Source organism: Bombina bombina, chromosome 2, assembly GCF_027579735.1.
Source record: "Bombina bombina isolate aBomBom1 chromosome 2, aBomBom1.pri, whole genome shotgun sequence".
Taxonomy (NCBI): Eukaryota; Metazoa; Chordata; class Amphibia; order Anura; family Bombinatoridae; genus Bombina; species Bombina bombina.
Genome location: NC_069500.1, coordinates 1,362,327,181 through 1,362,341,701, shown reverse-complemented (window position 1 = coordinate 1,362,341,701; position 14,521 = coordinate 1,362,327,181). Strand labels below are relative to the sequence as shown.

Here is a 14,521-nt window from a genome sequence, read left to right as displayed (position 1 = left end):
CTAAAGTTACACACAGGTACAATACCTTCAGGATGTTCCCCTCCTAAGGTTGCTTGTTTATGAGTGAGGGCGTGGCCTGCTACCGTTATGGAGATGAGGAAGTAACTGGGACACCAACAGCCACAGAGTCTGCTGCCAGACTGGGAGGTGTAGAAAAATAAAAACGATATATGCTGCACTTCCCAACTCCAAAAAAGTAATATCACAAAAAATTAAATATTAAACTGTGAATACACAAATATGACTTGTCCCGTATAAATGGATAGAGGATAACTTTGGATAAACCCTCTTATAGGGTCCATGTTAACCCCTTACTTTCCAAACTTGCTACAATCTCTCAAAAACAATTGTTAACGATATTAGACAAATACCTATACAATTTTAAGCATCCTAAGGAAAATAAATCATGGGACTGATTACAATCATTTAGAAAAACTTATCAAATTATTTAATTTACAAAAGTCCCCATAGATTATAAAGGTAGGATTTGTAACCTTTAGTAAAGGATTCTGATTGGTCCCCCGCTCAGTAACAAATTAGCAAAAATTAGCATAATTTTTAATAATTAAACAGACATGAAACTCATTTTTGTTACTACTGATTCATATAGAGCATACAATTTTAAACAATTTTCAATTGTAACTAATTATCTAATTTGCTTAGTTCACTTTTTATCCTTTGTTGAAAGGCATAGCTAGGTAGGCTCAAGAGGGGAGAGCATACTGCTGATTGGCAGCTGCACATATTTACCTCTTGTCATTGGCTTACAATGTGTTTATCTAGCTCCCAGTATTAAATTGCTGCTCCTTCTACAGAGGATAACAATAGAATGAAGCAAATTTGATAATAGAAGTAAACTGAAAAATTGTTTAAAATATATCTTGTATCTGAATCCTGAAAGAAAGATCTGGAGTCTCATGTCCCTTTAAATAATTCCTTATTCCCTCCCCAGACAACACAGAACTATTAACAAATCAATTAAGTTCATGCAACTAGATATTAAATACAATACACACTAAGTAATATAAATCTATAACAGACAAGTGTGATATTATTTGCATTGTGCAGTTTTGCATAACCAGACATTTCCTCCCCAGTCTCAGCTGATGTACATATTACATTGTGCAGGTGACATCAGTCTGTATCTGAGCTCTCTCAGTAACACAAAGATGCTTTATCCAACTTATCTGCTGTGTTTATTGTTGTGCTATATTCAGTGTGAGTGATTATTGTGATTATATCTTACAGATGGTTTTTATTATGTTCTATTGTAGATTTGTAGAGTGAATGAATAAATACAACAATATTTTTCTACTAATAATCAGAAATATTTATTACTTTTTTCTTTAGGTTCCTGTGGACAGATTGTGCTGACTCAGTCCTCAGATGTCACTGTGTCACAAGGTGAAAGTGTCACCATGACATGTAAAGCCAGTAGTAGTGTTAGCAACTACTTACACTGGTACCAACAGAAATCAGGACAACCACCAAAACCTCTTATCTATAGAGCAACCAGCAGAGTCACAGGGACCCCAGGCAGATTCAGCGGCACTCAGTCTGGTACTGATTTCACTTTGGCAATCAGCGGAGTGCAAGCAGAAGATGCAGCAGATTATTACTGTCAGCAGAGTAACAGCTTCCCTCTCACAGTGATACAGAGCTGTACAAAAACCTTCCTCTTTTGTTTTCTAGCTCTTAGTTTTGAATGTTGTTTTTATGTGTCCTGTGTTTTAATGCACGTTATAGATTTGCTTAAATCTGCTACTTCCTGTACCATAAAAACATTCAGCTCTCACTTGCTCTGATTTGGTAAAATGTAAATGTGTTCTCAGGTGCAATGTGTGTGAATCTGTTCTAAGGGTCTGAATATGAAAAACAGGAGACACCCAGTAACAGGTTAATTACTGACAATGAAAAGGAGCTGCAGGGGCATTAGTGTCACCCACTACCCATTCTGCCGTTGTCACCTCCACTAGTAGAGTATCCTGAGCAAGACTTATGCATCTAATTCTTCTGGCACAAGTAGTCAGTTTGTATCTTGCAGCGCAACCAGTTTGTAAGAGAAGCTCATCGCCCACTCTAAAGTAAGGCAGCAATGCTGAAGTCATTTAGAGCATAAGTGCTGGTGCATTTCTTTAACAGAAGTTCCCAGAATGCTTGCTGACTTGTGCCTGCTGATCGGGCAGCGTGTGTCTGTTCTTGTGTTACTGCAGAGAGAGTGTAAGAAATAAAACAACTTCTACATCATCCTCTAGCTGAATCTGCTGATGGCGGAGGCAAGCGAGACAGGAAATCAGCAGCAGCAGTGGTAAAGAGCAGGCGATTTTATACAACTTTATAATGTGCTTCTGTTATCAATTTTACTTCATTCTCTTGACATCTTTTGTTGAAAAGTAGGGACGTAAGCTTAGGAGCCAGCCCATTTCTGTAGAACTCTATGGCAGCAGTTTTGCAAGATTGTTATTCATTTGCAAGAGCACTAGATGGCAGTATTATCTCCTGCCATATAGTGCTCCAGATGCCTACCTAGGTAACTCTTCAACACAAAATATCATGGAAATTAAGCAAATTTGATTAAAAAAGTAAATTGGAAAATGGTTTGCTCTGTCTGAATCACAAAAGTCAAATTTTGGGTTTCATATCCTATAACCAGTGTGCAGTTTGAATCCCCATCCATAAGTTCCCCCTGCTGTACATTTGCATTTATCTTTTATGATTTCATTACAGAGTTCTAAGTCAACCAAATAGTGCTCCCTCTTGAGTGACAGCTAAATACAACTCTGCCTGAAAAAAATACATTTACACTCAATCAGCTGCTTCCTTTAATTTTATGGTCATAATAAAGGCATAGCCCTTTTCAAACCATTTTACCTCTGGCTGCCAGCTTTTACTGATAAAATGTATTCAATAGAGAAGCTCTGCGTGTGATTTTTTTATCTCCTCCTTCAGCCTCTTGACAAGTTCTGCTTCTTCACTACCACCAAGAACCACTACACAATTTTTGAGGAAGGCGTCCACCTTAGATAACAGAATAAGGCATCCGCGGAATCTTCTAAAATTTAACTTTATTATTCATAACGATAAAATACAGGTAAATGGCAGTAACATGCACACAGAAAAGTGGTGTGGCACTAATGGCTTACGCGTTTCGGCAGTGAGCCGTAGTCATAGCCTGCAGTACTAGGTGTCACACCAGTTTATATAATAACACATATAATCCCATTTGACAATTAAAACATGAAAACAACACCCTCTTTCCTAAGTGCAAAAGTTAACCCATACATAGCCATCTAATACTAGACTACTTAATGCCTAAACAGAGAGCAACTAGAGCAAATCCGAACATAAAATTTATAACCACAATTTATTAATAGACATTAGGTAATACCGTGATGTTAATAAACAACAAAGAAAGTACTTACTACCTAATATAGAAATGCACAGTTGGGATTAAACAACACTAATGGTACAATGCTTGCAAAGAATGCGTACTATAGTATAATAGGGAAATCTCCATATTCCAAAATCAGACCACTGAGAGAATGCCTAGAGTATAAAAATTATTAGATTGTTGAGAATCCCAAAGGCCATCCTCAATACAAAAAAATTATATTGTATAAAAACATATATGGGTCCACCCTAATATTGGAGACACCTACTACATATTGTACACTGTATTGTATGAAAAGATTATTCTTATACAGAGGAATATAAATAAATAAACGTATTATACTGCTAAATGGCTGATATTCTATGCTAGAAAGTTAATGTTTCCAAAAATTCATAATATCGTATTTAGAATTTAGACCATTAGGAATTCTTGTTCCCAATGTGAAGATCCAAAATGCTTCTCTCAATTCTATGAGGAATAGAAGAAAATAGAGGGGCGCCTCATGTGTAGGATCAACAGATAAAAGCCAGTAATAATAGTAGTAGAGCCAAATGGGTACTCACACACTTCACAAGCACACCAATGTGCTGGTAGTAGCAGGCTGCAGATTCAAATAGGTGTGGCAGCTCACCTCTCAGGTAGTACTGTGATGGTACTCCATGAGCACACTTATGTGCTGGTAGAAACAAGCTGCAAATTTTAGGCAGGTGTATCAGCTCACCCCAAATCAGATTTCTTGATGCTGTAATCAAATGGCTCCAATAGGTAACACAAAGTCCCAAAAAGGTAGAGAGACTCTTATGTATCAGCAGGGCAGTAGGTAGGTAAAGATATCCACTCAAAGGCGTATTTCCAGAAAAATACAAATATTTATTAAAAACAAAAGTTAAAAAACACAACAAAACAATTGCTGTGTTGGGTGGATAAAAAAGGGGTTAACAATTACCCCAATAATGCAACGCGTTTCTCGGTTTTGCACCGTTTCATCAGGCATATAATTGTTCTTATTCCTACCTCTCCTACCTCTGCTTTATATAGCCAGCTAACAAACATTATCCTCCTTTCAAAGGGGTGTGTTTAACAATTAATTACTGACACCTGTCTAAGGTGGCTAGTCTCCTAATTCATATATCTTACAAAATGTTATGGAAATCCAATATACTTATATATATGCAAGAAAACTGTCTTTCTATTTGTTGTTTAAAATATAATATACGTGTATGTGTACAAAAGACTAACTTTCTATTTGTTGTGGGAATCTGATATACGTATATGTATAAGTGTAAGGGGGATTTTCTTTCTATTCCATCTATTCTATAGATCTCCCAACAGTGATAGTCTATTCCTATACTATATATATTATATAGATCATCCATCAGTAATATCTCCCTATATTCCATAATCCATACTGATAAAAAGTAATAGAAGATAGATCGATACTAACCCGTATTGTAGATAGAAATATTTCTCCATTCCTGTTATATATCCATAAGACTGTATATGTGCATATAAATAAACCATGTGTATATATTATGCGTGTAAGAATTTAGTTTCATTTGATTGTATGTTTACATTGTGATGGGCTGCATTTAACAGCGTCCACCACTTTTGCACGGATTACACTTCCGGGTATTGGTTTCATAGGGGTTTCTATTGGTTGTTACACGTCTTTCCTTAGCCAATAGTAAACGAGCCTCATGGGGGTGTGTGCACATATGTTCGTTGCACAGAATACCTTTCAGTATTCTGCACAGCGATCGTGCTCCCCTATCAGCTGCAAGTGTCTGCCGTGTGTGGCACCATATTATACATAATGATCGCCTATTTTAGGCCAACTATAACCCAGATGTCTCTTCCCCATTCTCGAAGAATATAACTACTAATGGCCTTAAAAATCCCAAAACTTGATTATTTGGCCAGGGTACATATGAATTTAACCTCTGTGGGGGTTTTTTCCCCATATCTAGAAATATTCATAGCCGAAAACTTTTTGCAAAATAATCTGTCCTCTTAATAATATGTCCTAACATTGTACTTTATAGGTATTAATGGGGGTTTCTATACTACGGTAGTTTTTCCAATGCTGCACTCCACAAGCAGCATGTATGAAATTTACAGCGAAACATTAACCCAATATTAACTTGGCTCAACTAAATGGTATGCACTGTATCATAAATAGTGCCCTAGTGTTCCGATTTCTTTAGAAAAATTTGTAATTTTTATAATTACATAGTATATTCGATCCCAAAATGTGTTAAAAATCGCACATAATAAATATCAAAATAAACCACGATTGTGGAGCAAGACACAATCTAAAATCTAGTATGTGAATACGAAAAAAACAAATTTATGTTGATAAATCTTTGAGTAGTGCATAAAGTGGTATGAGGTGAATATTATATATGATGTATAATATAACATAATATGTCTCAAAATGTGATTTTGCGACTAAATGTGACAGTAATATAAAGGTGATTAGACCATCTAATGTGATAAAAATGTGTCAAGATATACCTATTTGTAAAATCAAAGAAAATACTTTTTCACTAAAGATTAAAACTGTAACTAAAAAATAATAAAGTGATTGCCTAACTCTAAGTGTCCTCCATATGTGAAAAAAATGAGTGTTGTGTAGAAATATATTGATAATAATATAACAACCACACCTGTAATTCAGGTGTGAAAAAAATATATCTAGTTAAGGAAACTATTGTTTAAAAGGCTGCCAGATCTAATACCTCGTTCAGGCCAGAGGGAAACAAAGACTGGAAATTAAATATCCAGTATGTTTCCCTCTGGCGCAGGCGAGTGTATCTATTGAACCCTATTTGATTGGGAATGTGTTCAAGGGGAGTGATAACAAAGGTGTGGTGGTGTCCATGGTGTTGGATTGTGCTGTGTCGGGAAATACTATGTTTAAGTGATCTCTTTTTGATATTTCTCAAGTGTTCACTCCACCTTGTACGTATCTTCCTGCAGGTGCGGCCCAAATATTGTATGCCACATCTGCAGGTCAGAACGTAAATAATATAATCCGTACTACAATCTATTCTTTTCTTGATGTGGAATATTTCTCCTGTGGTATGACTTTTTATAGATGTACAACCATGTGTGATGTAACTACACATGAGACATCTTGATTTATTACATCTAAATGTGCCCAATTTTTCTCTTCTAGTTATGGGAGATTTAGCAGTATGTAAACCATTTCTTTTTGATAGTACTATTTTGCTTTGGGCCAATTTTTGCTTTAAAGTTGGCGCTCTCCGAAACACTGTCCGTGGGGTCTTGTCAATAGTATTTTTAAGAATTGGATCTTTTAATATTATCGGCCAATGTCTCTTTAAGATTTTTTTAATATGGGAATGTTTAGAGTTATACTGAGTTATGAAAAGAGGGTCTTTCAAAGGGGCCATTCCTAATTCATTGGGACTATCTGAACGGGGAGCTAAGATGGTGTTTCTATCTTCTCCCCTTGCCTTAAGAAAACTGTCTTTAATGAGCTCATTGGGGTACCCCTTTTCTCTAAATCTGTTAATTAAGACCTCTGATTGTTTGTCATACAGTGTCAATGTGCTACAGTTCCTTCTGATTCGTCTAAACTGACTGTAGGGGATGTTGGTCTTCCAACCATTAAGATGGTTGCTGGAGAAATGGAGGAAGTTATTACTATCCACCTCCTTGAAATAAGTGGAAGACACAACATCCCCCATGTCATTCCATCCGAGACAGACATCTAAAAATTCAATTTGTTCGGCCTGTAAATTATGTGTAAATGACAAGCCCATGTTGTTGGAGTTGAGGTGACTAGTGAATAGTAAAGCTTCATCTGTGGTTCCCTTCCATATAAAAATGAGGTCATCAATGTAACGGCCATAGAATACCAGTTTTGCCACCCAGTTAGAATTGTAAATGTAACGGTCTTCAAAGACACCCATAAAAAGGTTGGCAAAACTGGGGGCAAACCTGGTACCCATGGCCGTCCCCTTGATTTGAAGATAGTAATCATCTAGAAATTGAAAATAGTTATGTGATAATATGTATTCTATACTAGTGATGATAAAATCCTGTTGTACTGAGGGAAGATAGATGTCATTATTGAGATATTCCCTTATTGCATCAACCCCTAGAATGTGATCTATATTAGAGTAAAGGGCCCCCATATCACAACTCAACCAGGAGAACAGTATTTTTGGTTGAGTTGTGATGTGGGGGCCCTTTACTCTAATATAGATCACATTCTAGGGGTTGATGCAATAAGGGAATATCTCAATAATGACATCTATCTTCCCTCAGTACAACAGGATTTTATCATCACTAGTATAGAATACATATTATCACATAACTATTTTCAATTTCTAGATGATTACTATCTTCAAATCAAGGGGACGGCCATGGGTACCAGGTTTGCCCCCAGTTTTGCCAACCTTTTTATGGGTGTCTTTGAAGACCGTTACATTTACAATTCTAACTGGGTGGCAAACCTGGTATTCTATGGCTGTTACATTGATGACCTCATTTTTATATGGAAGGGAACCACAGATGAAGCTTTACTATTCACTAGTCACCTCAACTCCAACAACATGGGCTTGTCATTTACACATAATTTACAGGCCGAACAAATTGAATTTTTAGATGTCTGTCTCGGATGGAATGATGTGGGGGATGTTGTGTCTTCCACTTATTTCAAGGAGGTGGATAGTAATAACTTCCTCCATTTCTCCAGCAACCATCTTAATGGTTGGAAGACCAACATCCCCTACAGTCAGTTTAGACGAATCAGAAGGAACTGTAGCACATTGACACTGTATGACAAACAATCAGAGGTCTTAATTACCAGATTTAGAGAAAAGGGGTACCCCAATGAGCTCATTAAAGACAGTTTTCTTAAGGAAAGGGGAGAAGATAGAAACACCATCTTAGCTCCCCGTTCAGATAGTCCCAATGAATTAGGAATGGCCCCTTTGAAAGACCCTCTTTTCATAACTCAGTATAACTCTGAACATTCCCATATTAAAAAAATCTTAAAGAGACATTGGCCGATAATATTAAAAGATCCAATTCTTAAAAATACTATTGGCAAGACCCCACGGACAGTGTTTCGGAGAGCGCCAACTTTAAAGCAAAAATTGGCCCCAAGCAAAATAGTACTATCAAAAAGAAATGGTTTACATACTGCTAAATCTCCCATAACTAGAAGAGAAAAATTGGGCACATTTAGATGTAATAAATCAAGATGTCTCATGTGTAGTTACATCACACATGGTTGTACATCTATAAAAAGTCATACCACAGGAGAAATATTCCACATCAAGAAAAGAATAGATTGTAGTATGGATTATATTATTTACGTTCTGACCTGCAGATGTGGCCTACAATATTTGGGCCGCACCTGCAGGAAGATACGTACAAGGTGGAGTGAACACTTGAGAAATATCAAAAAGAGATCACTTAAACATAGTATTTTCCGACACAGCACAATCCAACACCATGGACACCACCACACCTTTGTTATCACTCCCCTTGAACACATTCCCAATCAAATAGGGTTCAATAGATACACTCGCCTGCGCCAGAGGGAAACATACTGGATATTTAAATTACAGTCTTTGTTTCCCTCTGGCCTGAACGAGGTATTAGATCTGGCGGCCTTTTAAACAATAGTTTCCTTAAAGGGCCACTGTACCCAAATTTTTTCTTTTGTGATTCAGATAGAGCATGCAATTTTAAGCAACTTTCTAATTTACTTCTGTTATCAATTTTTCTTCGTTCTCTTGATATCTTTATTTGAAACAGAAGGCATCTAAGCTAAGGAGCCAGCAAATTTGTGGTTCAGAACCATGGACAGCATTTGTTTATTGGTGCTGTCCAATCAGCAAGGACAACCCAGGTTGTTCACCAAAAATGGGCCGGCATCTAAACTTAAATTCTTACTTTTCAAATAAACATACCAAGAGAATGAAGAAAGTTTGATAATAGGAGTACATTAGAAAGTTGCTTAAAATTGCATGCTCTATCTGAATCACAAAAGAAAAAATTTGGGTACAATGTCCCTTTAACTAGATATATTTTTTTCACACCTGAATTACAGGTGTGGTTGTTATAGTATTATCAATATATTTCTACACAACACTAATTTTTTCACATATAGAGGACACTTAGAGTTAGGCAATCACTTTATTATTTTTTAGTTATAGTTTTAAACTTTAGTGGAAAAGTATTTTCTTTGATTTTACAAATAGGTATATCTTGACACATTTTTATCACATTAGATGGTCTAATCACCTTTATATTACTGTCACATTTAGTCGCAAAATCACATTTTGAGACATATTATGTTATATTATGCATCATATATAATATTCACCTCATACCACTTTATGCACTACTCAAAGATTTATCAACATAAATTTGATTTTTTTTGTATTCACATACTAGATTTTAGATTGTGTCTTGCTCCACAATCGTGGTTTATTTTGATATTTATTATGTGCGATTTTTATCACATTTTGGGATCGAATATACTATGTAATTATAAAAATTAAAAATTTTTCTAAAGAAATCGGAACACTAGGGCACTATTTATGATACAGTGCATACCATTTAGTTGAGCCAAGTTAATATTGGGTTAATGTTTCGCTGTAAATTTCATACATGCTGCTTGTGGAGTGCAGCATTGGAAAAACTACCGTAGTATAGAATCCCCCTTTAATACATATAAAGTACAATGTTAGGACATATTATTAAGAGGACAGATTATTTTGCAAAAAGTTTTCGGCTATGAATATTTCTAGATATGGGGAAAAAAATCCCACAGAGGTTAAATTCATATGTACCCTGGCCAAATAATCAAGTTTTGGGATTTTTAAGGCCATTAGTAGTTATATTCTTCGAGAATGGAGAAGAGACATCTGGGTTATAGTTGGCCTAAAATAGGCGATCATTATGTATGATATGGTGCCACACACGGCAGACACTTGCAGCTGATAGGGGAGCGCGATCGCTGTGCATAATACTGAAAGGTATTCTGTGCAACGAACATATGTGCACACACCCCCATGAGGCTCGTTTACTATTGGCTAAGGAAAGACGTGTAACAACCAATAGAAACCCCTATGAAACCAATACCCGGAAGTGTAATCCGTGCAAAAGTGGTGGACGCTGTTAAATGCAGCCCATCACAATGTAAACATACAATCAAATGAAACTAAATTCTTACACGCATAATATATACACATGGTTTATTTATATGCACATATACAGTCTTATGGATATATAACAGGAATGGAGAAATATTTCTATCTACAATACGGGTTAGTATCGATCTATCTTCTATTACTTTTTATCAGTATGGATTATGGAATATAGGGAGATATTACTGATGGATGATCTATATAATATATATAGTATAGGAATAGACTATCACTGTTGGGAGATCTACAGAATAGATGGAATAGAAAGAAAATCCCCCTTACACTTATACATATACGTATATCAGATTCCCACAATAAATAGAAAGTTAGTCTTTTGTACACATACACGTATATTATATTTTAAACAACAAATAGAAAGACAGTTTTCTTGCATATATATATAAGTATATTGGATTTCCATAACATTTTGTAAGATATATGAATTAGGAGACTAGCCACCTTAGACAGGTGTCAGTGATTAATTGTTAAACACACCCCTTTGAAAGGAGGATAATGTTTGTTAGCTGGCTATATAAATCAGAGATAGGAGAGGTAGGAATAAGAACAATTATATGCCTGATGAAACGGTGCAAAACCGAGAAACTCGTTGCATTATTGGGATAATTGTTAACCCCTTTTTTATCCACCCAACACAGCAATTGTTTTGTTGTGTTTTTTTAACTTTTGTTTTTAATAAATATTTGTATTTTTCTGGAAATACGCCTTTGAGTGGATATCTTTACCTACCTACTGCCCTGCTGATACATAAGAGTCTCTCTACCTTTTTGGGACTTTGTGTTACCTATTGGAGCCATTTGATTACAGCATCAAGAAATCTGATTTGGGGTGAGCTGCTACACCTGCCTAAAATTTGCAGCTTGTTTCTACCAGCACATAAGTGTGCTCATGGAGTATCATCACAGTACTACCTGAGAGGTGAGCTGCCACCCCTATTTGAATCTGCAGCCTGCTACTACCAGCACATTGGTGTGCTTGTGAAGTGTGTGAGTACCCATTTGGCTCTACTACTATTATTACTGGCTTTTATCTGTTGATCCTACACATGAGGCGCCCCTCTATTTTCTTCTATTCCTCATAGTTATACCCGGACCAGTCGGCGAGGAGGAGGCAGCCACCACAGGGCTTTTCCACTTGGTTTTGAAAAGGACTTATTTTTGCCTTGATTTTGTAATTATATTTAGATTTCTCTCATTTAGAGAGGATTTTATTTTGTTTTATTTTATTATTTTTTAGCTATTTGTATTGTACACACAATTACTAATTTGTATTTTTTAAAGAGTATATAGATTAACATTACTATCTGTATTATCACTAGCGCCCCCTTACTTTGCTGTAAGGCTATATATACACATTCTCTCAATTCTAAAATACGGTCAATAGAGCCACCCCTTTTAGGCTTCACGATTTTTTCAATGGCACACCACGAGAAGGTGGCAAAGTTACCACCATGTAGAACCCCAAAGTGCTGTACAACCGGGGTGGTAGACTTTACCACCTTGAAGAAAGAGAGATGTTCTCTAATTCTAGTGTTGTCATCCCTTGAGGTGAGCCCAACGTATTGGACTTTGCATTGTGTGCATTCTAACAAGTAAATCACGTATTTAAAAGTGCAATTCAGTCAAGATTTAATGCTATACGTTTTCCCAGTAACATAGCTAGAGAACATATTAGTGATTTTCACATAGTCACACGGTTTGCATTTGGCATGACCACATTTGTAGATGCCTTGATGCTTTAACCATGAACTTGCATTCCTATCTTTAGCAGGCAGCATAGTTGGAGACAGAACGGATCCCAAAGTTGGACCCTTCTTATAGGAACATCTTAGTCCCTTTTCTATAGTCTCTACCAATTTGTCATCCACTTTAAGAAACTGGAAATGTTTACGAATAATAGAGCATATTTGGGTATATTGACTGCTATGTGTAGTAACAAAGGTAACTCCTTCAAACCGATTTCTTTTGTAGATATTAGAAGTATTGGTTTCTAGGAGACACTCCCTTGATCTGGTATGAACTGATTGTTTAGCTTTCCAGATTGCTTTGTCAGTATATTCATAAGAATTTCAGTAGTGCTCTCCAAATAATATATCAGCCTATGGCAGGGTTATAATACAATGTATTTAAAAATGATCCTTTAAAAATATCAACCCTCAATCAATATGCATCTACTAGAAACCATTAAATTAATATAAATGTCTGAATTCTTTTATTTAGTTAATATCTATGAGCATATTGGAATATATTTGTAATACCAGAACATGAAACAATATTATATGCGTTTAAACTATTAAGATATGCTATACTTCTTACAAAGCCCAAAAAAATTTACCTTTAAAACCAGCCTTATTTACAATTAGCCTTTCATTCAATTAACACAAAGGGATTCTAAGTAAAATACTCAGCTATTTACCCACACTTCACTCTAGCAGAATTCTACTTTAAGATATCAAAATTTTCACAGATAATTTACTTAGCATCAATGATATATGTTTAACAATACACAGGCTTATGAAATACTAACTTGAAATACAAACTACTTCTTTAAATCTGCTACATACAGCAATAATAAATGTTTACTTTAAATATTTGCATACAAACAGGCAAGCTAAGAGCTATTTAAGGCTATGCAATATAGTTTAAAACACAATTTGCTCTTTTCAATCTACCCACAATCTTTCAATACGTTACCAGGATAAACGCCAATCGATATCCAGTATTCCTTAATAGGAATTATCTCACCTCAGAATCACCTATAAGTATATATCGCAATCAATGAGAAAAGGGTAGATTAGCTTTGCCAAAGTAAAAATTGGTATCTAACGCCCAGCACACCAGTTATATCAGCTCAGCACAATCTGTGTCTCTCTCCCTCTTGCATTGACTTATATAAGCTTTTCAATCACTGGTGAGTTTGGAAACGCCCAAACGGAAACCTTGTCTCGGATTGGCCCTCGTGCTTGTCCCTGCTGATTGGATATCTGGAATGTATGTTGCCAAGGAGATGCATTCTTTAACAGCCAATAATCTCCTGGCTGTAATACCTGTATCGCAACACCGGACCTTGTTCATCGGGGGCAGCAGACAACACAAAACAGATTCCTTTTAACCATATCTAGCCTTTCTGTTTCTAAATCTTACATATCCCATATAATGATTATATTAAACAAATCTATAACATTGCATTTATCACTTACAATCTGAATTCCAGGCAGGGTGGTATCATGTGAATTTTCTGATAATTTTGATATGAAACATCATATGCTTTTTAATATTACTTTATATTAAAATAATTATATTGCTAATTATTAGCTTGAAATCCATTGCAATTTTATTAGTATCCTGGCATTTATATACAAATAACAGCCTATTTTGTATTCAGTATTGTATTGTATTCCAACATGAATATACCATATTTCACGTTTCTAATAAATCTTGGATGTATGAATCCTTTCTATGCAGATCTGAAATTATATGTCTGAAAAATAAAAACAGTACAGAGGTTATTATTCTGAAACAGTTAAACATTTTAGACCGACTAAAAATAGTTACCTACCAAGCTTAGTAAATACTCATGTAATATTAGAAAATTAGACAATCTCCCAAATTTCTATATTTAATACATTCTGAGGCATTCATTAAAAAAAAAAATGTTTATTTTCTGTATTTCAAAGTTACATCTTATTATGTGCCCTTAGTTAACAGGGGGTCACTTTACACATGGCTGCTAAACCATAGTTCCCTTGGAAAATGTTTGTATTTTCAACATCTTCCCAGACGGCTCGGCACCTTCGTTGGTAGGAAGTCCATATATGAGCATGTATCCTGATCTAGGCACCAGAATGTTGTCTTTTACATAGCAGGAGGTGAGCTTCAAAGCCTATGCTAACTTTCAATTATGATAAACATGTTTCCAC

The 14,521-nt window shown here is 35.7% G+C and overlaps 1 gene segment (V, D, J or C); it reads left to right on the top strand.

Annotated features, from left to right (window-relative positions):
• The first annotated feature begins 1,155 nt into the window (after positions 1–1,155).
• Positions 1,156–7,131, top strand: LOC128647541 (immunoglobulin kappa variable 3-11-like). The segment is given in 4 exon segments: positions 1,156–1,218; positions 1,351–1,649; positions 6,338–6,403; positions 6,958–7,131. Coding segments are annotated over 4 exon segments (588 nt in total).
• Positions 7,132–14,521: the final 7,390 nt, after the last annotated feature.